General features: G+C 50.0%; 1 protein-coding gene and 1 pseudogene across 2 annotated transcripts; both read left to right on the top strand.

Moving 5' to 3' along the window:
• The first annotated feature begins 139 nt into the window (after nt 1-139).
• On the top strand, nt 140-961 carry LOC114231571 (GTP-binding nuclear protein Ran-like; annotated as a pseudogene).
• A 6,395-nt stretch (nt 962-7,356) lies between these two features.
• On the top strand, nt 7,357-17,927 carry C4H16orf89 (chromosome 4 C16orf89 homolog). 2 transcript variants are annotated; one of them, XM_008141617.3, is made up of 8 exons: nt 7,357-7,565; nt 8,955-9,104; nt 10,153-10,303; nt 11,483-11,600; nt 12,821-12,956; nt 13,612-13,716; nt 15,111-15,197; nt 17,599-17,927. In XM_008141617.3, exons 1-8 carry the CDS (start codon nt 7,361-7,363, stop codon nt 17,760-17,762), a joined length of 1,116 nt encoding a protein of 371 aa, XP_008139839.2. In that variant the 5' UTR covers nt 7,357-7,360; the 3' UTR covers nt 17,763-17,927. The 2 variants fall into 2 exon arrangements, with proteins under 2 accessions (XP_008139839.2, XP_054570211.1); XM_054714236.1 differs by lacking the exon at nt 8,955-9,104.
• The last annotated feature ends 6,811 nt before the right edge of the window (nt 17,928-24,738 follow it).

The raw sequence follows: 24,738 nt of genomic DNA, 5'->3' as shown, positions 1-24,738 counted from the left end.
ATCTTTCTTCTTTCTAGCTTTTAGTCAGACCCGCCGGAGATTCTTCTGAAAGTAACATCATGATGATTTCCCAAGGAGAACCCCAGGTTCCATTGTAACTTGTGTTGGTTGGCGATGATGGGACTGGGTGAAACTCCATTGGTGAAACTCATCTGGTGAATTTGAGATGTAGCCACCTTGGGTGTTGAAGTCCATCCCCTCCTGTTTCACACCAACAGAGGGCCTATTAAGTTCCATGTGTGGGGTACACGGGGCCAGGAGAAGTTCTGCGGACTGCGACAGCTATTACATCCAAGCCCAGGGTGCAATTATAATGTCTGATATAACTTCGCGAGTTACTTAAAAGAAGGTGCCTAACTGGCATAGAGATCTGGTACAAGTGTGTGTGAAAACATCCCCATCATGTTGTGTGGCTACAAAGTGGCTATTAAGCCTAGGAAAGTTAAGGCAAAATCAGTTGTCTTCCACCGAAAGAAGAACTTCTGTACTATGATATTTCTGCTCAAAGTAACTACCACTTTGAAAAGCCCTTCCTCTGGCTTGCTGGAAAACTGATTGGAGAACCGAACTGGGAGTTTGCCGCCACGCCTGCTCTTGCCCCACCAGAGGTTGTCCGGGACCCAGCACGTGCTGCACTGTCCAGGGGGCACGCGCTGGCAGCACATTATGAGCATGACCCGGAGGTTGCCCAGACCACTGCTCTCCTGGATGAGGATGATGACCTGGGAGGAAGGGAAGCTGGAGCCCAATGTCAGGAGTCTAGTTTTATAGTCACCTGTCCTGTGATGTCAGTGTTTGCCCCTTTATTATGGAGCTAAGCAGAGCCTGTGCTTGACCTTTGGGATGCTGAAGGATATGAATGGGCTTTGGAGTGAATGTGGCAGTTTAAAAATACCTTCATTTTTTGGACCTGCACATTTAGCTGTTGGAATGCAGTTGTTTCCTTACTGAGCTTCAAATATAAAAGTGCTGCAGTCACATCACAATATTCAGTGGCAAAGCCTTGTATATTACTGTCATTCCCATTCATTTTCATTTAGAATCAGAATTAAGTTGTATTTCAAGTATCTAAAAAAAAAAAATAGTCTTTGCTGTCAGAAGTCAGGGGAATGACCTCTTTGGAGAGTCAGGAAGTGAGTGGGAAGGAGTCAATGAGAAGGTGAGGGGTGGGGCAATCATGTTCTGTTTCTTGGTCTGGGTGCTCCTAATGTAGTGTGTTCCACTTGGGAAAATTCATCCAACATCACACTTATTTGTTTTTCAGAATATGTGTTGTACTTGAATAAAACATTTAAAATATAAAGAGAAAGGGAAGAGAAAGGGACAAAGAAGAAAGTAAAAGCCATAATGATTTTAAGTATCCATAGTATTGAGTGAAAATTTCCCCCCTGACCCTCCAAAGTCACCAAAATAGTCACACTGCAGAGTTTAGTGTGTGTCCATGTGACAGCCTTTTGACTTTGAAAGGGGTCCCCTCGCTGAGGAACATCAAGAACATGTTGGTGAAGCCACCCCCACTGCCCCTACCTTGGGAGCTGCCCCAGAACCTGCAGAGCACCCAGCACAGCCGCCACTCACCTTCAGACCTGCCTCACCCAGTTCCGCATTCCATAAAGAAACCTCCTCCCGGGATGAGAGCCTGGGCAGGTTCGTGCCCCCTGGACAGTGCAGCACGCGCTGATGTGCTTCCCCGGTGACCCTAGCTCATGACTTAGCACATTTCTTATTTGGTTCTCACAATAGCCCTATGATTCCTCTTTTTACATATAAGGACACTGAAGGTCACACCATAATGAATATATGGCAAAGGCAGGGCTTGAAACCTGATCTGAGAGGGGAAGGAAGGGCGAGTAAATGTGTACAGATGGGAGGGGTGGGCAGACTCCGTGGGCAGCCTCATTCCCTCATTTACCAGTGAAGCTCCTGCCTTTAGTTGCATGTGCCCTGCCCATTCCGTCCACCCTCTGTGGTGGAGTGGGGCTGGGATCTGGAGACCTCAGCCTCGTGGGTTCCTTGATCTTGAGCAAGTCACTTTAGATCAATTAGCTTTCCTGACCTGTACATTAAGGGAGGGAACTTCACATCTCAGAGAGCCCCTCTTACTCTGATGATCTAAGACGGGTGGGGAATGTCCGGCCCACAGGCCGTATAAGGCCCTGGAAATCATTTGGTCTGGCCCTGCCAAGGCAACTGCAGACGCGACTTGAAGGTCAATAAATCTAGGAGCTTTTTTTTCATAACAACACAAATTTATATTAAGCGAATGACGTTATAAATATCCAAATGGCCGTTGGCAGAAAAAAGGTTCCCCAACCCTGATCCAAAAGGAGGAGGACCAGGCACTACAGTTATGATAAACTGAGAGTAAATGCCTCGCTATGGAAGATGAAACCCCAACTGGAAAAGAAGTTGAGAACATTTCTCTAGGGAGGGAGGAGTAGGGTGCCTCGCCAGCCAGCCCTGCTTACCCTCCTTGTCCCATTGATATTCACACATGAGATTCAGTCCTTCCAAAGGTCAGGAGGGTATTGTTTCCCCTTCCAGAGACCGGAGGTGAACCCTGGCAGGATTTCCTGATGCCAAGTTGTCGACTCAGGAACTGGCATGCATGAAACACCTGATACTAGCTATGAGACTGTGGGTCACAGTAAGTCACTTACCCCCCTCAGAGCCAAATGTTTTAAAAGGGAATAAGAATAGTTCCCACTTCAAGGTCTCTGTAAGGATTAACAGAAGTGACGACAGCACCAAGCTTCACCTGGAACTTCCATTCTCAATGGCACACTCAAGAGGGCAAAAAATGGTTCTTGGGAAGCAAAGGAAAACTACTGTTTTATGTGTAAAGCCTAGATGCATACAGTGCATAAACAAATATATAGTATTAAGATTTCACTGGAGTTCGCACAAAAATGTGTGCACGAAGAGCCCTCATACATTGCTGGCGGGAATGTAAGATGGTGCAGCCACTCGGGAAAATAGTTTGACAGTTCCTCACTAATTAAATATAAAACATACCACATGACCCAGCAATTGCATCCTAGGTATCTACCCAAGAGAATTGAAGACAGGTTTCAAACAAAAATGTGTAAATGAGTGTTTATATCAGATTATTCACAATAGCAGGACGGTGGAAACAACTCAAGTGTCTATCAACAATGAGTGGATGAAGTGTGACTCATCCACACAATGGAATATTATCCTATGTAATAATAGACAAATATGCAAATTGACCATACCTCCGACACACCCACAAGCCACGCCCACCATCCAATCAGAGCGAGTATGCAAATTAACCCAAACCAAGATGGCTACAGCCACAGAGAGCAAGGTTTCCTAGGTAACACAGGAAGCCAAGCTTTCCACCTGCCCTTTCCAGGCCTAAGCCTCCACTCAAGCTACAAAGTTTCAATTATAGAAGGTAAACAAATTCAAACAAATGGCGGCAGAATGGAGCTTGAGAGAGCAGGCCAGGGTTGCTGCCGGCAACAGGGGAAGCAAAGCTTTCCACATACCCTGGCCGGACTTACCCGCTTAAGGCAACATAGTTTCAATTATAACCCCAACACAATGGCTGCAGCCTCGGAGGGAGCCCCAGGCTTGGCTTGGCTCCGCTCCAGGCTACAAAGTTTCAATTGTAGAAGGAAAATAAATTCCAGATACCAGGGCCTCCACTTGGGTTACCAGGGGGCGTGGCCGGCCTGGAAACCACCACAGGCCCCTCACTCAGGCCGTCCCACACCCCAAGGGAAACCCCACCTGATCCAGGGCGCCCTTCAGGGCAAACCAGCTGGTCCCCACCCCTGTACCAGGCCTCTATCCTATGTAATAAAAGAATAATATGCAGATTGATCATCACTGCAACACACAATATAGCTGCCCCCATGTGGTCAAAGATCCTGCCCCCATGTGGACACAAGATGGCCACCATAGATGGCCAGTAGGAGAGGGCAGTTGGGAGGCACCCGGCCTGCAAGGGAGGGCAGTTGAGAGGGACCAGGCCTGCAAGGGAGGGCAGTTGGAAGTGATCAACCCTGCAGGAGAGGGCAGTTAGGAGTGACCAGGCCGGCAGAGGAGGGAAGTTGGGGGCAAACAGGCTGGCAGCGGCGTGGTTAGGGGGTGATCAGGCTGGCAGGCAGAAGCGGTTAGGGGCAATCAGGAAGGCAGGCAGGCAAGCAGTTGGGAGCCAGCAGTCCTGGATTGTGAGAGGGATGTCCGACTGCCCGTTTAGGCCCAATCCCACTGGACATCCCTCGAGGGGTCTCATATTGGAGAGGGTACAGGCTGGGCTGAGGGAGAACGCCCCTCCGTGCACGAATTTCGTGCACCGGGCCTCTAGTTCAACCATAAAAAGGAATGAAGTATTGATTCATGCTGCGGCGTAGATGAACCTTGAAAACGTTATGCTGACAGTATCTCAAGCTCTTTCTTTCCAACATGGGCCCGGCATAATGGCTCCCACAAAACAGGGTAGCGAGAAGAAGAGGCCACTTGGCCATCAATGAGGTAGTGACCAGAGAATACACCATCAACATTCACAAGCGCATCCATGGAGTGGGTTTCAAGAAGCATGCCCCTCAGACACTCAGAGAGATCTGGAAATCTGCCATGAAGGAGATGGGAGCTCCAGAAGTGCACATTGACACCGGGCTCAACAAAGCGGTCTGGGCCAAAGGAACAAGGAATGTCCCATACCATATCCCGTGCGGTTGTCCACAGCACGTAATGAGGATGCAGATTGACCAAACAAGTTCTACACATTGGTTACCTACATACCTGTCACCACTTCCATAAAGCTGCAAACAGTTAATGTGGATGAAAACTAACTGCTGATTGTCAAATAAGGTTATAAAACTGCCCCCCAAAAAGAAAACATTGTGCTACATGAAGGAATTCAGACACAAAAAGTCACACATTGTATGACTGTTCTATAAAATGTCCAGAATAGGCCAACCTATAGAAATGGAAAGTAGATCAGTGGCCGCCAGGGGGTGGAGGGCTGAGGGGGTGGAAGGAATGGGAAGTGACTGCTAATGGGTATGGGGTTTCCTTTTGGGTGATGAAAATATTCAAGAATAAGACAGTAGTGGTGGGCCCTCACTGGTGTGGCTCAGTGGATAGAGCGTCGGCCTGGGGACTGAAGGGTCCCAGGTTCTATTCCGGTCAGGGGCACATGCCCGGTTGTGGGCTCCATTCCCAGTAGGGGGCGTGCAGCAGGCGACCAATCAATGATTCCCTCTCGTCATTGATGTTTCTGTCTCTCCCTTCCTATCGGAAATTAATAAAAATGTAAAAAAAAAAAAAAAAGACAGTAGTGGTGGTTGCACAGCTTTGTGAATAGACTTTAAAAGAGACTGCCTAGCCCTGACCTGTTTGGCTCAGTGGATAGAGCGTCGACCTGCGGACTCAAGGGTCCCAGGTTCGATTCTGGTCAAGGGCATGTACCTTGGTTGCGAGCACGTGCCCAGTAGGGAGTGTGCAGGAGGCGGCTGATCGATGTTTCTAGCTCTCTATCCCTCTCCCTTCCTCTCTATAAAAAATCAATAAAATATATATTTTAAAAAAAGAGAGACTGCCTGTATTTGATAGTATATGAATTATATCTCAATAAATCTGTTATTCTTTTTTTTATTTCAGAGAGGAAGACAGAGAGAGAGAGACATAGAAACATCAATGATGAGAGAGAATCATCAATCAGCCGCCCCCTGTACACCCCTCTCCACAACCTGGGCATGCGCCCTGACTGTGTATCATATTGTCGCTCAACCACTGAGCCACATTAGCAGGGCAAATTTGTTATCTATAATAATAAAAGCATAATATGCAAATCGACCGAACGGCTGAACAGCAGAACGACCGACCATCTGGAGGACCTTCCGGACGAAGCCGAGGCTGCAAGGGCCTACTCTTGCATGAATTTTGTGCATCGGGCCTCTAGTTCTTAAATGTTCAGGGGAAAATGTCTAAAAAGGCCAGGAGTCAGAGATGTGGGGAAAGGCAAGAATGAAATTAAAAGGTTGAGAAACCCTGACCTGTGGGCAGGCTCTAGCCCACAGGAGCATCAGATGCACTTTTGTGTGGTGGTATTTTTATTATTTTTACAGATCTGTAGTCTCTTAGCTGAAGCCTTGGGGCCAGGTATGCTTCTGAAATCAGAATCTTTTTAGTTTGGGAAAGGTAATATGGTGTGCATACACGTGACAGTCGGGCAAGGTTTGGGAACAGCATGGAATTGAAATTTCCTCAGGGAAACACGTTCTTTCACATTGAGTGAGCTACCTGAGGGCTCTACGTCCTCGCCTCCTCACCGTCCAGTACAGAAGCACATGGGGCTATTGGCTCTTGAAATGTGGCTAGCCAAGTTGACGTGTGCCCTGAGTATGAACACTCATCCAGATTTCAAAGACTTCATACAAGAAAAATAATATTTTAAAAAGAAGGTAGCCCTGGCTGGTTTGCTCAGTAGTTAGAGCATCATCCCACAGTCCCAAAGGTTGCAGGTTCGATTCCCAGTCAAGAGCATGTACCTGGGTTGTGGGTTTGCTCCCCACCCTCTGTTAGGGCACATGCGAGAGGCAACCAGTCGATGTGTCTTTCTCACATCAGTGTTTCTCTCTCTCTCTTCCCCTCCTCTCTCCTTCCTACTCTCTCTAAAAATCAATAGAAAAAATATCCTCAGGTGAGGATTTAAAAAAATCCCTGACTTGGAGTTCATCATCATCCACACAATTCTTTAAAAAAAAAAAAAAGAATGTAAAATTTAATCATTTTTATATTGATTAAGTTGAAAAGGTAATATTTTGGAACTACTGGATTAAATAAAATAGGTTGTTAAAATTCATTTCACCTGCTTCTCAGCTTTTTTTTTTTTTTTTTTTATGTGGCTACTAGAAAATTTGTAAGTGACCATGTGGCTTGTCTTTGTGGCTTGTATTCTGTTGCTACCAGACAGGTGCCCTTCCAAGGAATCCTCAGTCAGTTTGGGGCAGATGTGCCCTCAGATGAGTTTATTCCAAACGTATTTTTAAAAACGACAGCTTTGCATTTCAGTGTTTGGGGGTTTCTGCACGGTAATTGCAGTTGCTGGATCAAACACGTAGCTTGTGGGCCTGGAGTCTCCGGTGAGAATGAAAGGATGGGAGCTCCTCTCCCCAGCCTTTGGCCAGTTGGCTCCACACCCAGTCCTGGCCTCACTGATGTCCCTCCAAAGCCCTCTGCCCAGGCCACCCCAGCTGCTGGGTCAGCCCTGCCCAGCCACTTGTCTGCAGCTCTGCAGGGGGAGAAGGGGGAGGAGGCAGGAAGAGGGCGTGGGGCGGGCTGGCCTGGGCTGCAGCGCTCCACAAGCCTCAAGCAGAAGCCAGCCATGTCCAGCCTGGGACTCCTGCTCCTGCTCTTGTTTCTGGCACGGCCACTGTCATCCTCCTCGTTGCCACCGCTGGACACCCCAGAGGGCAAGGCCACCATTGCCAGCCTCATCCTCTCGGCCCTGGAGAGAGCCACCTCCTTCTTGGAGAAGAGGCTGCCTGAAATCAACCTGGACGGCGTGGTGGGGTTCCGGGTGCTGGAAGGTGGGTGTGCTCTCGTTCCCCTGGACTGGCCAGCAGGAAAACCAGTTCTCAGCCTGTCACCTGCCTGCTCTGTGCCCCTGGCTTAATAACTAGGAAAGGGGGGACTTGCTTCTTTGGGGTGTCTGGAGGGCCTGCTGTTATCAGATATTTTAGAAGCAGGGAGGATTCGAAGGCCACAAGAGAAAAGATTATGGAAAGTATTATTTTCCTGGGAAGAAATGATCCACTTGACAGTCCCTCCTGATATGCCATGAACAAGGTAGGCAGAGGGAGTGTGCCTTCTGAAGGGGTATTTATAAGAGGGTGGCCATGGACAAAACCACAGACCCCCCCCCCAAGTCGGTCTCAGCCCCAGCGCCCCCCACTTCCAGCCAAAGCCACCAGGAGGCTCTGAGAAAAGAGCCAAGTGTTTGTTCAGCTTTGAGAAACATAAGATCCCCAAGGAAGGAACTGGAAACAGGCCAAGGCAAACAGGGAGACACCCACACACACACAATGAGTGGCGGTAAATCCCTCCCCATAGGCCACTCTACGTGACAGAGAGCCAACTGGGTGTCAGCCTGGGGCTCCGGCTGGCCCCTCTCCCAGGTCAGTCCTCTGTGTAAGTAGTCAGTGCAGCTTTCGGCCCACCAGGTCCCAGCGGGAGGAGGGGCTCTGGGACAAAGACATCTCCTCTCTTTCTGGCCACCACCCTTCTCTCCCACTCCTGTGGGGCCATTGCTAGTCAGCCCATAGGGCACCTTTGTGAGAAGGAGAAAAAAAGCAACCCCTTCCTCAAGTCACTTGACTGCCATCTGCTGGAAAACTGTCTTAATAGAGACACGAACCCATGATGGGGACCTGTGTTGTCCTCACGGGTGTACAACTTGCTCAACTGCACGTGGTGGTTCTTCGCCCTGCAGTCTGAATCCTCCCTCACCTTTCTCTCCTGTACAGCCACCCTGTCTCCCTAATTAACAGGGATAGCTAAACTTTATTAAGCCCTCACTTTGCACTATGGACAATGCTAAGTCCTCTCATGCATTAGGTCAGTTAATCCTTATAACCCCCTCCTTCAAGAAGGAAGGACTATCATTATCCCCATTTTACAGATGAAGAAAGTGAAGTGGAGAGAAATTAAATGACTCTCTGGTCACCCAACAAAAAAGCATTCGAGTCAGGATTTGAATCCAGGCCCACCTCCAGATCTCTCAGCCACCTACAACCTCTGGCTCCACCCCCGTGGCCCAGCTCAGCCCCACACAGGCCTAATTCCCAGTAAGCTCAGCAAAGTCTTTCCCCTCAGTAGCTGGAGGAGGCAGAGGCTCAGTAAGCATTACCTCGTAGGGTCTTTTCCCTGCCCACACGGATTGTCAGATGGTGGAATGCGCGCTCTCTGTTCCCTCCCAGTGCAGCTGAAAGGTGTTCAGGAGGAGTGGGCCCAGGACCCCCGGCTGCGGCCGCAGAGCCTGCGAGTGGGGAAGCTGGCGCGGGAGCTGGAGCCTCTCCTCCACAGATCCGTTTCCTACCTCAGGCTGAGTGACCCCCAGTACCTAAGAGGTAATGGCACGGGGTGGAGTCCATTTCTTCAGGAGCACAGCCTCTGGGGACATTACGGAGACACCCTGGTGCGGCACCTCTGGTACACAGGGAGGGTTGAGGACAGCTCGTAACCACTGCGTTCTGTCGTCCTGTTGGCCCAGCGCGCCACAGGCTGGCCCTGGGGACTGTCTGTTCATCCTTGACTTCAGATCAAGACACCCTCTCCCACCCACATAGAGGGGGCGGAAAGTAGGGAACATGTCGCCTCTCATTTGTTCAGCTTGTGCCCAGGCTTGGGGACCTTCATCCTAGACCAGAGGGGACGGGAGATCGGAATCTAAATGCTAATTCAGCCCTTTGCACAGCAAATATTAGCATCTCGCTAGCATCTGTCTTGTGCCCTATAAAGCTAGGAGTTCCTTCTCCTGGTCAGCGTTGAGTTGCCCTACGAAGGGCCGCATCCCATGAGCCTGGCCTGAACTGTTCGAGGGGCTATAAAACCAGCCCATCATGCTCCTCTGGCCCTGTCTCCCAGGCCCACAGCTCCTGTCAGGCCCTGCTGCCCGTGACCCCAGCTCAGCCCTATCCAGCCCTGGCCTCCCACTGCGGTGGAGATCCTCCACCCTCTCCCAGGCCTCATCCCTGAGACCCTGCCAGCTCATGTCACCCTAGAGAAGCCCCTTGGCTGGGTATTTCTGTGGCAAGAGCTTCACTTTCCCACCGAACTGAAGGAACCAACTAACCCTTTTTATCTGTCTCAAGCTTCCACAGATGCCGTGGATTTATCCAAAGCCAGTCCCAAGATTGTCCTAGTTATTTTTATGGTGTTTGTTTGTTTTTGTTGTTGCTTGTTTGTTTCTTAGAAAAAGAGCCTCCTGAGTGTTTCAAACGCAATGCCCAACCAGCGGTCAAGGCTTAGAGCCTGAGCAGACACCATGTGGTCAGGGCTGCCCAGGGAGGATCACCCAGGTCCTGGGCTCTGAGCCACAGGAGCTCCAAGGGGCGGTTAAGCACCACACGGCCCACTGCGCCTGGGGCCTTCCCTCCACTCCCTTCTCTCTGCCAGAGTTCCAGCCAACGGTCCAGCCCGGATTTTGGAAGCTCCCACACGTCTGGACACACACCAACACCTCCATGGTGTACCCCACGATCGAGATCCAGGACTCCTTCTCAGAGGAACACAGTGACCTGTGCCTGGTGCAGCTGCTGGGAACCGGGTGGGCCCCCTATGCTTGCCCCCTTCCCGAAAACCCAAAAGTGCTCTCTCCCCCCGTCCTCCCGTCCCACTAGCTCTCCAAGTCCCCGGGGGTTTATACCAAACCAGGAGCAGCTTCCCCAGAGCCACCCTGACACCACCCTCTCCCACCCCCAGCAACTGTGAGTTGGCCACACTCCACCCACACTGCCAGCCTGGTCCAGCCCACCACCACCGCTGCAGGCCCACCCTCACCTGCTGACTGGTCTCCCCACACCAGAGGGATCTTGTCACAAACCTCACTTGAAGCTTCCTGTTGTTCTCAGGACAAAGCCCTACCTCCTACCACCCTTGCAGGTCCCCAGGCCCCTCTGGTCCACCCTGAGAGGCACCCTCCCATTAGAAGCCTGTCCCTTTGCCAAGAACATGCCTCTACGGGGCCTCCTCCCATCCCATCCTCCCCAGCCCTGTGCCTAAGTAACTGCTCACAGTTGGGGACCAGCTCCAGAACCTTCCCTGACTCCACTGCGCATGCTGGCCTCCCATGATGGGCTGCTTCTCCTAACACCACGGGAGCCACAGATGCAATATACATTTGTTTCATGGTTCTGTGTCCCCACCAGGCTGTAGGTCTGGAGAGCAGGACCCCAGCCTAGTTGAGCCCCCCATTTCGTCCTGCTGAGCCTTGGCTTCAGAGCATATCCCCAGGGCAGCCCTAGACGCAGGGACCATTGGGCAGAGGGGCAGCAGGTGTTCAGGCCCCCATCCTCTCAGCGTCCTTCAAAGAGATGCTTGGGCCAGGCCACAACTGGGCTCACTGAGGGTCTGTGCTCAGCCAGCGAGGGATCCACCCCTTTTGCCCCGTCTCTTTTATGGGGCAGGCCTGGAGGGGGACTGGGCATGCTGGGCCCAGACCCCAAGCTGTCTGGGTTCAGAGTTCCCATGGAGCAATGGGAAGTTTCAGTCCCAGTGGCTCCTCCAACCCAACATTGTTCCAGGTCACCTCCCTCTGCTAGGGACACCGATAAGCCAATCAAAACACAGACACCTGTGTCTTATCCAGCAGCCCCTTGTGCCCAGCTGGGTGCCTGGAACCTACAGGGCTCTAGTAACTAGTGGGGCAATCGGGATCAGGGAAGGCTCCAGGCCTTTGGTCTTCCTTTAGGACACCCTCACCAGCCTGGAACCGCCTCTCCCCCAGGACAGACAGCAGCCGGCCCTGCAGGCTCTCAGACTTCTGCAGGACCCTCATGACCAAGCCTGGATGCTCAGGCTACTGCCTGTCCCACCAGCTGCTCTTCTTCCTCTCGGCCAGAATGGTGAGTGCTGAGTAGGCTTGGCCCTGCCCCAAGGGGGTGGAGGCTGATGAAAAGGGGCCCGTGGCTATGTGTTCTCGTATGCTACACACTGGGAAAATAAGCAGGTTTTTTGACTTGTGTTTCGGACAACCGGAAGGAGAAGTGAGAGTAGCCTGCCATCCACCAGCTATACAATCTAACCAACCTGGCTGCGGGCGGGGCAGGGGGGCTGTGGATTTGGGATTCTGTTGGACAGAGAGCTTTGCATGCTGAACTGGATCGTAGGGCATCAGAAAAATAAAAACAGTCAAAGAGAAGCAGCAGAAAGAACTCAGTGAATGCCAACAAATGGAAAAGGACTTAGACTGGAATTGATAGTTATTTCCAGGAGCTGAAATCAAAACCAACTCAGCCCTGTCCCACCTCTCCAGCACCCAAGCTCGTCCAAGCCCAAGAGCTCAAACTCTGCTAAATAATAACAGCGATGATTTTAAAGCATCTATATTTCATTTATATAGAAAGGTAGAGCTCATTATCTCTATTTTTAAAATGTTATTAACTGTCCAGACATTTTATCTGAAAGGGGACTTGCTGGTTTTGTTTAACAGATTCTTTTATTATTATTTATTTGCAAACCATCACGGACCAGTATTTTTGTAAATATAATAAAAAAAAACAGATTACGAGGAACATTATTTTGACTTAGATTCGACAGGTAGAAAGTTACCCTGACATTGCCACAGAGGTTTCTAAAGCCAACCTCATCTCCTGTCCCCTCTCAGGAATTGAGGTCCACCCTCTGAGTAGCCCTGAAGCCACCAGCCCCGTCTGGAATCAGAATGTCCTAACAGCAGCTAGTGGCTATAGGGTGCCCCCTAGTGCTGGGCATCCTGTCCGGCACTTTCTAGTATCTATCGCCCGCCAAGTGTGAGCGTCCCGCCCCTGCAGCTCCCAGCAGCATTGCCCTTTCCCTGTGAAGACCCTTGAGGCTCCGAAAGGTTAACTTGGCGGACCAAGGTCACACAGCTCCTAAGTGGCAGAGGGCTCAAACCCAGATCTCTCTGAGCCCAGTGACTGAGCCTCCATCAGGCTGGGAGTGTGGGTGGCGAAGAAATTCTGGGAAAAGGGGAAAGACCTGACCCAAAGGTAGCTACTTCAGGACCATCTCAGAACTACAAGTCTTTTCCCCAAACAGATGGCACACCTGTCACCTGTACCACCATCCTCCTTTGTCCCCGCAGAAGGGATGCAAGAGGGGGCTGTTCCGCCAGAGCCAGCACTACATGGACCTGTTCTGCGCCAACATGATGGACCTGAACCAGAGGGCCGAAGCCATCGGATACGCCTACCCCGTCCGGGACGTCTTCATGGAAAACAGTGGGCATTCCTCTCTGGGGACAGCGCAACAGGGTGTCCCTGATAACGGGCATACGCACGCAGAGTAGGGCTTCCAGGGTTAGCAAATAGAAGTACAGGATGCCCGGGTAAATTTGAACTTCACAAAAACAATGAATAACTTTTAGTATAAATGTATCCCAAACATTGCATGAGCTGTACTTATACTGAAAATTTTTAATTTGTTGTTTATTGGAAACTCAAATTTAACTGGGCCTCCTGTGTTTTATCTCCCACTGTTTTGACTGCTTCCTGCCCCCAAAGGCTGACCCAGTGACAGAGCTCTGGATGGACGGACTGCCTGGCCAACAGTTAGTCAAAGCCTTAGCGATGAGGCCGAAAGGGGTTCCTGGGTGGCCGCTTCTTGGCTTCAGTGTCCAGATCCCTCTCCTGATCCTGACTCTAGACTCGCTTTGAACAAGGCCCTAAGTGGGAGGCAGGACCCAGGCCGGCAGACTCTGCTCCTAATGCAGAGCCTCAGGGCTGCCTCCTGCCAGCCACTGCATTGAGCGCCCACCTCCTGGCACTGCCTGGCCCTGGTGGGAGGAGGGAGATGGCACTGCAGTGGCCTTGGGGAGTGGGAGGAGGTGGACCTGTGGGGGCAGGGCTGCAGAGGGTCCCCTGTGTTTACTTCCAGTCATGCTCTGTGGAATCGGCGGCTTCTCCGACTTCTACAAGCTTCGGTGGCTGGAGGCCATTCTCAGCTGGCAGAAGCCGCAGGAAGGATGCTTTGGGAAGCCTGGTGAGCTGCCCTCCGGCCCTGGCTGGGAGCATGTTCTGTGCCAGGTGGGGAAAGGGATACAGTCGTGTTAGGGACACAAAGAGAGATCGGCAACACCCATATGCATGCACAAGCGCGCGCGCGCGCACACACACACACACACACACACACACACACACACACAGAGTGGACATGGGCTCGGAACTTTAGAAGCCAAAACCGTGCAGGACAGGAGGCAGTCATGTTGAAAGATGTTAGCCCCCTGCACCTGCATTAACAAACTCATTCCTTCAACGAGTATTCCCTGAGCACCTACTGTGTGCCAGACACTGTGCTAGGCTCCAGATCAACTAGGCCAATGAGAAAATGAGGCAGATCCTACCTAAACAAACCAATAAGTGAAATAATTTGAGTTCTGAAAGGGCTGTGAAGGAGAAACAAGCTGAGAAAGAAAAGAACATCATGGAAGGTTCTTTAGGAGGAGTGGTCAGGGGAGATGGCTGGGAGGGGTGACATAGAAGCAAAGGGTGGAGGATGCAGTCCCTTTCCAGCTATGTGATACTGGTCAGCTGGTCCTCATTGGAGGAAGTTGCTTTACCTCTCTGAGCCTCAATTTCCCCGTCTGTAAATAAATGGGCATAATTCCTTTCTAAACTGTGAGGAGCAGGTATAATACATGTGAAACCCCCTGACCTGTCTGGGTACAGAGGAGGCACCCAATCAATGCTGGTGTCCTAAATGAAACTATTATGATGCTCAAAGAGGCACCGCTTTTGAAATAAGAGAGTCTGGTTTTGAAACAGAGGAGGTCAGGAAATGAAGATTCTCAGTCCCCCAGTCCTATAGATTCAGGAGGTAGAGCTGGGGCTGTGGAACCAGCATTTTAAAAATAATTTTTCCAATTTATTTTTCAATTGCAGTTGACATACAACATTGTATTAGTTTCATGAACCTGCATTTTTAAAAAAATATTTTTTATTGATTTCAGAGAGGAAGGGAGAGGGAGAGCGAGAGATCAAAACATCAGTGATGAGAGAGAATCATTGATAGGCTGCCTCCTGCACACCCCCGATGATGGGGATCAAGCCCACAACCCGGGCATGTGTCCTGACTGGGAATTGAACCATGACCTCCAGGTTCATAGATGGACACTCAACCACTGAACCTGCATTTTTAATGCACTCCTCTGGCCATTCAGATGTGGGTGGTTGGGGACCACAATTGGAGAAATACCAGTAGATGACAAATTTAGGCCACACGGAATGGTCTGCAGACAGGTGCTCCAGGGAACTTTTGGAAGAGTCTCCAGATCCAAGAGGGGAGCTGAGTGGCTTGAGGTGTTGTAAGGGGAGGCTGTTCAGCAAGTAATGTTTTAAAATCCATCTTGAGAAATTCATCTTTCACTCTTCTCCCAGATACTGAAGATGAGGAATTCTCTAACGTCATCCAACACCAACAGCATTCTTCGAGAAGAGTAAAGAGGCGAGAAAAGCTATTTACAGGTACTAAAAGTAACCTAAGGACCTTCTTGCCATGAAACGGAGATGTCCAGAAAGGAGCACACAGATGGCCCTCGGTGGAAGGCAGGCCCAGCATCCCGAAGGGGCTGATCGAAGCGCACTTGTGTTCAGGTGGAGAGGGGTGAGGCTAGGAATCCCTGACGCCCTCCCCTTGGAACATGGTGAGTCCAGAGATACTGTCTCAGTGAAAGGAGCAGAAAAGCGAAGTTTCCGTGTAATACTGAAAACCACGGAGTTAACCCCTCTCCATCAAAGTCTAACCAGGAGAACAGAATCCACATGTGAACCTCCCCAAGAGGGAATCAAATGTAGGGAACTTTCCGGCTGTTGGTGGGCAAGGCAGCCTGGGAAGTGTAGTGTGAAGAGGTCAGTGCCCTGGGATTTGGAGTAATGAAAGGAAGGGAGGGAACCTGGGAGCCAACACACGAGTAACCAGCACAATCCCAGGGGCCACATGTCCTGGCGTCCCCAGCTTACACCAGTTTTTCTGGTGTCATTATGAATAGTGCCCCTTTTCCTCCCCAAAGCGTCCTGGTTGACGTGGTAAGTTATGTGGTTAGCTCACCCATTCAGGGAGACTGAGAATAGGATATAATTATATTGGAAAGGAAAGAAAGGCAAACTATAACATAGAATAAAGGGGCAGGCGGAGAGAGGTAGAGAGGGAGGGAGAAAGAATAAAGAGAAGACTTGATTTCAATCTTTTTATCTTTTTGTATTTTTTCAAAATATATTTTTATTGATTTCAGAGAGGGAGAGAGAGAGAAGGAGAGACAGAAACATCAATGATGTGAGTGGATCATTGATAGGCTGCCTCCTGCACGCCCCACACTGGGGATCGAGCCCGCAATCCAGGCATGTACCCTGACAGGGAACTGAACCGTGACCTCCTGGTTCATAGGTTGACACTCAACCACTGAGCCATGCTGGACGGGCTCAATCTTTTAGTTAATAAAAAATAAGTAACTGCAAGGCAAAACCAGGAAGGGAAGTGGATTAGCCAGCTCAGAGTAGATGTCCAGCGTACGCTGGGGGATGATTTCAGTAACTAAGCGTCTCACCATCAACCCCACCACGGCCTGGTCACCTACCTGCAGGTAGGCAAGAGAGGGGAGTGGCATCACACATGCAATGGGTCCATTTTACAGCTGCCCCAGGGGTTGGGCAGGGCAAGGGACTCTCTCAGGAAACCCACTCCTCAGGTCCCTGCCCTGGCTAAGCCTTCCTGACAAGGAGGGGGCAGGGGCTGCCTGTGGGAGTGGTAGGGAGCCTGCTGTGCATACCCTGGGAGCTGGCTGCTTCCTAAACACTGAGAGCTGGAGAAATTCAGAAGCCCCGGCCCTAACTTGTGCCCCTGATGGTTGACCAGCAGCCTAGAACACTGCCCAGGCGGGAGCGACGTGCTCCTTCCTTCATGATGGACACCCGTGGAGGTCAGGAGCACAGGACCCGAAGGCAGGCTGTCTGGGTTTGAATCCGCTTCTGCCTTTATTCACTGTGGGGATCACTCTACCTCTCTGAGCCTCAATTTCCTCTGTAAAATGGGGACCAAACAGTGCGTCCTTCATAGGGCTGTTGGGGTTAAAATCAGATCCTTGTGCAAAGCACTCCCCACAGAATTTGGTGTACGGTAGGCCACGGGTAAGTGTGGACTGCCAGGGTGAGTCATTAGGTTCCTTGAAATCTGCATTCTCCCTCCCTCCAAGGGGCCTGGCTGGGGTTCTCCTCTTCTCCAAGTTTGTGAGAGGAGAGTAAAGTCTTCGCTCGTCTCACCTTCCCAGAAACTAAAGGTGAGCGGCCCACTTTGAGTTCATTTGAGTTCAGAGAACTAAAGAACATCTCAGGAGTTCCTGCTTCAGGCAGGTATCACAAGGGACCCGCAGGCCCGAGGCAGCAATGAGGGAGGCTGTCGGGGTCAAGAAATGAACTGTGGAATTGCCAGGGCTGGGAGCTCAGCTCTGCTACCTGCGCCTCAGTTTTCCCCGACTGTAAAATGGGGCAATGAGGTGCTAAATGTTTCAGAGGGCCTTAGAGCAGGGGAAACAGGAAGGAGCTGGACGAGGGTGCATGTGGCCTCAGGTCCGATCCCATGGGAGGGGGCTCGAGCAGGAATGGCACAGCAGAGTCACACCCCAAGACAGGGGCCTGGCTTTTGGGTCCCTGTATTACTAAGTCATTGGGACGTCTAACCTCCCAGATGGCTGAAGACATTTCTCTGGAGGAGGAAGCCATTTAGCAGCCAACACGCTCACAGCAGCAGGTGGATGGGTGCCCAACCCCGCTGCGGGCCCCAGGCTGGCTGGGGAGTATCTGCAAAGCACTCCGGATGGAACTGTGGCCCCACCCAGCACTCATGGTGGGGGGACTCTGTCTCTCTCCCCAGATGGCTGCTCCTCCCACAACACAGCCACGGCCGTGGCAGCCCTGGGTGGCTTTCTCTACGCCCTGGCACAATACCCCGCAGCAGACGGAGAGCCGCGGCAAGCCACACTGGCACCACCAACAGCTACCGACTCGGGTGGCTCCGTTCCTGCCACCCCCAGATGAAGCCCACGTCTTTAGTCCTTCCTTCCTGAAGTCCTGGGCCACACCCTGAGGAGGCAGCTGACAGCAAAGCACCCCAGCTTTGTCCCCTCAGGGCGCAGGACCAAGGGAGGGGGTCGGGATGGATCCAGGTGTGGCAGCAGGTGAATAAACTCAGAGTGCAGTTGAGTGCGGAGTTGAGCCTTTTTGTCAGCCTCTTGGACAACATTTAGGACCGTGTTCTGAATCTTCAACCCACTCAACACAAATGCTAGAGACCCGTTAACTTGAGTCTTTTTTTTTTTTTAATATATTTTATTGATTTGTCACAGAGAGGAAGGGAGAGGGATAGAGAGTTAGAAACATCGATGAGAGAGAAACATCGATCAGCTGCCTCCTGCACACCTCCCACTGGGGATGTGCCCGCAGCCAAGGTACGTGCCCTTGACCGGAATCGAACCCGGGACCTTTCAGTCCGCAGACCGACGCTCTATCCACTGAGCCAAACCGGTTTCGGCTAACTTGAGTCTTAACGCATTTTTATCAGATGTCAATGGTTGCATCTTCCCCCTGGGAGAAATAAGGGTCTTGAGAAATAAGTTAAGTCGTGGCCTAGAACTCGAGATAGGAACACGAAAGGCAGCACATAAAATCTCTACATCCTGCCGAAACCGGTTTGGCTCAGTGGATAGAGCGTCGGCCTGCAGACTCAAGGGCCCCAGGTTCGATTCCGGTCAAGGGCATGTACCTTGGTTGTGGGCACATCCCCAGTAGGGGTTGTGCAAGAGGCAGCTGATCAATGTTTCTAACTCTCTATCCCTCTCTCTTCCTCTCTGTAAAAAATCAATAAAATATATTTTTTAAAATAAATCTCTACATCCTGTGCAAAGACCTCTGCGACATTAGGTCACATCCTGTCACAGTCACGTGATTTTACCAAAGGCTGTGTGGCACAATGGGAACCGCGTGTTCTGTGCCCTGGCTGCCTGAGTGCAAGGCCCAGTGTCCCTGGGCAGGGTCATTTAGTGTCTCTGTGGCTCCGTGTCCTCACCAGTTGGGATAATTAGTGCACCTACCTCAGTTTTGGCCCCACTGCTGTGAGAGTTAGGTTTGCAGAGGGCTGAGAATGGTGCCTGTGACACAGTAAGTGCCAGGTAAGTATTACCTGCTACCACAACAGTGGAGATGTCAGGTGACGTGGGGACTTGTCCCCAAGCCGTGGGAAGGAGCAGCTGACTGGTCAACATTTCTCTTATCCCAGCGTGTGGCTCTGCCCCCCACGCTCCGCCTCCCTGTGAGCAGAGCCACCCGTCAGCTGGGGCTCTGACAATAATCAAGTGTTTGAGGAAAGACCTTCCAGAGCCTTATTATGGGGCCAGGCCCTGTCTGTGGTGCCGATTTCAGGCTGGCATCAGATGGGTAGAAAAACCAGCTAAAAACCTGGTCCTTGGGCTGGAAGGCTCTGAGTCCATCGTCTTGCTTTGCTTCACAGTGGGAAATCGTAGCCCTGGCTGGTGTGGTTCAGGTGGATGAGTGTCCTCCCAGGCACCAGAACGTCACCGGTTCAATTCCCAGTCAGGGCACATGCCTGGGTTGCAGGCTCAATCGATGTTTCTCTCTCACATCGATCTTTCTCTCTATCTCTCTCTCCCTGCCACTCTCTCTAAAATATAAAAAATAGACAAACAAAGTGGTGATCACTGCTGATCATCCTTATGTGACCATTTAGTCATTTTTGAGGATCTGAATTAAAATACCCGGGCAGGGGGTGGAGTTCTTCTAAATCTTTCCTTTAGGAGTTAGTCTCTGTCGACTCCGCTTTGCCACGGTCCCTGGAAGCTTTCCTGAAATTGCTCGGAAGTTGTGCGTCAGGTCCTCACATTGCTTCGCAAACAAAAGTTCACCAAGTCAGGCACACAGCCAGATTGGGGAGAGGCGTGCCTCCCCTCCCTGTCCTTCCTGAAGTGGATGGATTAGTCCCGGGCCTGACACCCACTCTTTTTAGATGGCTCAAGTTACCAAACGGGGGGGGGGGGGGGGGGGGGGGGGGGGGGGAATGCCTTTAGGAGAAACTGGAGCCTACAAGTCACTCTCAAGAGGAGCAACGCCTCAGGCAAAATGGGAAAACTCGTGAGTTAAGACTTCTTCTGTCGACTCACCTCAGTGTGAATCAATTTGTGGGAACCAGATCTGAGAGAAGAACAAAAGGAAGGAAAATCACAATTATCGAGAGCCCAGGTGAGCTCAAGCATCCACTCTTCCCCGTTTTCTCTCTCGGCAATAGTGCCTCTATGTCCCCCTCACACACCGCTGGTCAGGGGACTGAATCAGGCAACGTTTCACCAGCACCCTCCTCACTTCCCAGGACTTAACTTATTCCCTTTCTTCCATCTGGATTACCCGTTCTGCTCCCAGCCCCTAACTCAGTTACAATTTTATTTTACCTTTAAAATTCAACTGGAAGGTCACTTGTCATTTTATTTTGGCATTTATTTATGTACGTGCTGATCTGTGGAAGAAAGGGGCCACATGCTAATCTGACAAGCTCAGGGAAGGCCTGCATGGCGGTCTGCAAACTCAGAGACCTAAAGTAACCACAAAGGATGGTCTGAAATTAAACTTTAACTAAAAGTAGTTATGGTAGGTAGTTACATCCTAGGTCGGTATCCTCACTGACAAGGTCAACCTTTACCTTAACTGAGTCTATCTGTCTTTTTGCATCTATAATAACACACCCTTAAAGTGTCTGGGTAACTTGTAACGTCCCTTTTTCTGGACCCCTTGGGGCACAACCTAATGTGCTGGGCGCCAGGACAGATACCACAAAGTCCTTCATTATCATGTTAATTGTTCCTGCACCCACCTATGTGTCTATCATTTTATTTTTTATCCAATCCCAGGGGTTTCCCTGCTTTGCTTTCTCCCGCCTCTCTAGTCTATCACCAATGGATTTCATGTAACCCACCTAGGTCCCTTCCTTTGATTGCAATGTATAAATACAGATGTAACCCGCCATTCTCTGGAGCATTATCTCAATTCGTTGAGGTTCTGTTTCCCAGCATATGCCGACAGTTTGGCTCAAATAAACTCACAAAAATTCTTTACAGGTTTCAATGTTTTTTTTTTTACTTTAACAGATTCTATCATCAAATTGTAAACTAGGGCATGGACAATATCGTGCTCCTCTTCAGGAGCCCAGCTCCTACTGAACTGCCTGGAACACAGAAGTGTTCAATACATGCTGGTGGAATTAAATGGCGGGGCAGACTCTTTGGATTATGTTCAGGTCTTAGCCAGTGGAAGAGACCTTGGGCTGTGAGCATTACTGAGTCTGATCTGGCCATCTGGCAGCCCCCCAACTCCATGCAGAATGCCGGGGCTCCTAATGTCACCTCCCCACAAGACATGGAGCATATACAACAGAACCTCCTGCCTCTCAAAACCTCGAAGCTGGTTCTAGGACATTGTAAATGCCCTCGTAGCTCTTTATAGAATGGATACAAAACACTACACAAACATAAGAAAATGATCTTAGTTTATAATTCCTAAAAAGGTTTTATGAGGAAAAACCAAGATGGCGGCATAGGTAAACACTTGAAATTGCTGCCTCGCACAACCACTTCAAAACTACAACTAAAAGTCAAAACGGACATCATCCAGAACCACAGGAAGGCTGGCTGAGTGGAAATTCTACAACTAGAAGGAAAGAGAAAAGCACACTGAGACTCAGAGGAGCTGCGGAAGTACAGTTCAGAGGTACGGAGGCGCATGTGCACGTGGAAAGGGCTGGCAACTGAGTACGCGGCTGTCTTTTTCATTCAGGAGGGAGACACAAGCTCCTGACTGTTCTGAACTCCAGTTCCAGGTGAGACTCTGGGGACCCAGACTCATACAGGGAGAAACTGGACTGTCTGGCAGCGGGCGAAACTCGAGGGCGGCTTTCTCTCAGAGGTGCTTGCAGCGATTACCAAGGGACACTGAGACCCGGGGGCCTCTTAGGGCAAGGTTGACAGGAAGCCATTGCTGTTTGCTCCGCCCTGAGACCCCGCCCTACCCAAGCTGTGCGCAGAGGCTTTTGCCTATGAATGGCCTGGTCCTTTGAAATCTAAAATTACCTAACAAACTGCAGCTGAGTCAGAGAGCCCCAGAACATCCAAAAGAAGGCCCAAGGCCCTACAGCAGCTTGCATTACTTCACAGCTGGGCCTCATCTGGGCACCTCCAAAACCCAAACAAAGAAGAAGAATCTGCAGATCTCTCCACAGCTCCTGCTGGGTGGCCTCAGGCAGAGGCTAAATTAGCACCTCCTTGGAGATCCAAGAGCCAGTGTACCCAGTGGTCAGAGTGGGACCATCCAGATTACAACTCCTCAGATCCAAAAGGGACACACTCAGGGGGCAGATTCAGTAAGCACCAAAGCCCCACTGAAGCAAGTCTTGCCTCATAAGGGTGTCTCCAGCACGTAAGTTCTCCCATCGCAGACACAGCTGATCCTCACAGCCAATTGGCCTGGAGGTCAATTCCTCCCAGTGATACCAACAACAATCAAGGCTTAACTACAACAAGACTGTGCACACAGCCCACAAAGGGGCGCACCAAGAGTGGACACTCAGGTAACTGGGGAGGCTGAGCCACTGGGCCCTATAGGACACCTAGCACACAAAGCCACTCTATCAACTCAGGGAAGCAGCCAAAATGTGGAGACAAAGAAACAGATCACAAATGAAAGAAATGGAGGATATAGAGTTCAAAAACCACGGTTATAAGGTTTTTCAAGAAGTTTCTAGAAACCGCCGATAAATTTAGTGAGACCCTCGAGGATATGAAAAAGGACCAACTAGAAATTAAGCATACACTGACTGAAATAAAGAATAATATATAGAGATCCAACAGCAGACTAGAGGATCGCAAGAATCAAGTCAAAGATTTGAAATACAAAGAAGCAAAAAACACCCAACCGGAAAAGCAAAAAGAATCCAAAAATATGCAGATAGTATAAGGAGCCTCTGGGACAACTTCAAGTGTACTAACATCTGAATTATGGGGTGCCAGAAGAAGAGAGAGTTACCTACAAGGGAGTACCCATACGATTGTCAGCTGATTTCTCAACAGAAACTATGCAGGCCAGACAGGAGTGGCAAGAAATATTCAAAGTGATGAATAGCAAGAACCTACAACCAATATTACTCTACTGAGCAAAGCTATCATTCAGAATTGAAGGTCAGATAAAAAGCTTCATAGATAAGATAAAGCTAAAGGAGTTCATCACCGCCTAACCAGTATTATATGAAATGCTGAAAGGTATTCTTTAAGAAGAGGTAGAAGAAGAAAAAGATGAAAATTTATGAACAACAAATACATATCTATCAACAAGTGAATCTAAAAATCAAGTGAATAAAAAATCTGATGAACAGAATAAACTGGTGAATATAATAGAATCAGGGGCATAAAAAGGGAATGGACTGACAATCCTCAGGGGGAAAGGGATGTGGGGGTGTGGGAAGAGACTGGACAAAAATCATACACCTATGGATGAGGACAGTGGAGGGGGTAAGGGCATGGGGTGGGGTGGGAACCGGGTGAAGGGGAGCTATGGGGGGAAAAAGAGGAACAACTGTAATAATCTGAACAATAAAGATTTATTAAAGAAAAAAAAGGTTTTATGAAAAGCAACCTTGGTTTTCCAGACTCCAAAACAAACATGCATCCCCACCGAGAAGGAAGCTGCTTCTAGGCAGGAGAGCAGAGGGCTACGAGCTCATGCTTCAGAACCAGCTGCCTCATCACAGCTGTGTGACCATGGGCCCGAGCCTGCCCCTCTGTGCCTCCATTTCCTTTTCAGTGTAAAGGAAAACTTAATAATACCCACCTACTAGGATCCATGAGGCATCCAATAAAATGGTGCAGGTTACGCCCCCTGCACAGTGTCTGAGGTTAGATGAGCTCAAGTGGCTGTCAGCTGAGGTTTCTTATAAAACCAGCATCCACAGCACCTGTGGGTTTTCATCAGTTACCGATTAGACCTAGCAAATGATGTCATACCTATCCATTCATTTAATAAATACTGATGGAGAGCCTGCTGTGTGCCAAGCTGTGCTCTGGGCATGGGAAATGCAGCTGAGAACACAATGACCCTGTTCCCATCCATTTATTCAAGAAATATCGTGAAGTGCCTACTGTGTGCCAGGCACATGCTAAGTGCTGGGGGGAAAGCAGTGCTTTCTGCCCTCATAGATGTGACAGTCAAGGTGGGAGAGAGACATTAGAAAAGAGTTTCAATCAGGCAGGTGGAGCTTATAGTAGGGAAAGACTGGGTGCATGGCTTAAAACATTTTATTCTGTCCCTCAATTCATAATCGCATACCAACGCATAAATGCTGTTCATGTTCTAGGTGAGTGGAGTAAACACAGATACTTACTATATTCTATGCTCAGTCAGAAAGCCCGCTATCTGCATGTAAAAGCTCCACAGTAACAGAGGAGGCCTCTTCAGGAAAGATGTGCCCAGCCCTGAACTGGGGTAGGAACTCAGAGGCTGGAGCCCGTGGGCTGAGGGGTCAGGGAGGAGTCCACAACCCTCAATGCCACCCTGTCAGCCTCAGGATTAACACCCTCCCTGAGGTTTGCAATCACACCCCAGCCCCAGCTCCAGGCAACCACTAATCTGCTCTCTGCCTGCAAATTTGCCTTTTCCAAACATTTAATATAAATAAAACCACTCGACAAAACTTTTGGGGGGGAGGGGTGGTTAAAATGTCCTAAAAGTGCACCAAGGTGATGCTGAGAGATCTCTGCACCTTTCTTATCTTATGGTATGTAAATTATACCTCATTAAATTGTGTGTTGTTGTTTTTTTAAACTCCCAGTGGCTTTCTATTTTGTTTGGGCTAAAATCCAAACTTATTTGCCTCAAGCCCTTCGAGATCTGACATTGGCCTGGCCCTCCCACCTCAACCCTCCTCGTGCTCTGCTCTCCTTGCTGCCTGATCCTCCTCCTCCCG

This window comes from Eptesicus fuscus, chromosome 4 (assembly GCF_027574615.1).
Source record: "Eptesicus fuscus isolate TK198812 chromosome 4, DD_ASM_mEF_20220401, whole genome shotgun sequence".
NCBI lineage: Eukaryota > Metazoa > Chordata > Mammalia > Chiroptera > Vespertilionidae > Eptesicus > Eptesicus fuscus.
This window is presented reverse-complemented; position numbering and strand designations above follow the sequence as displayed.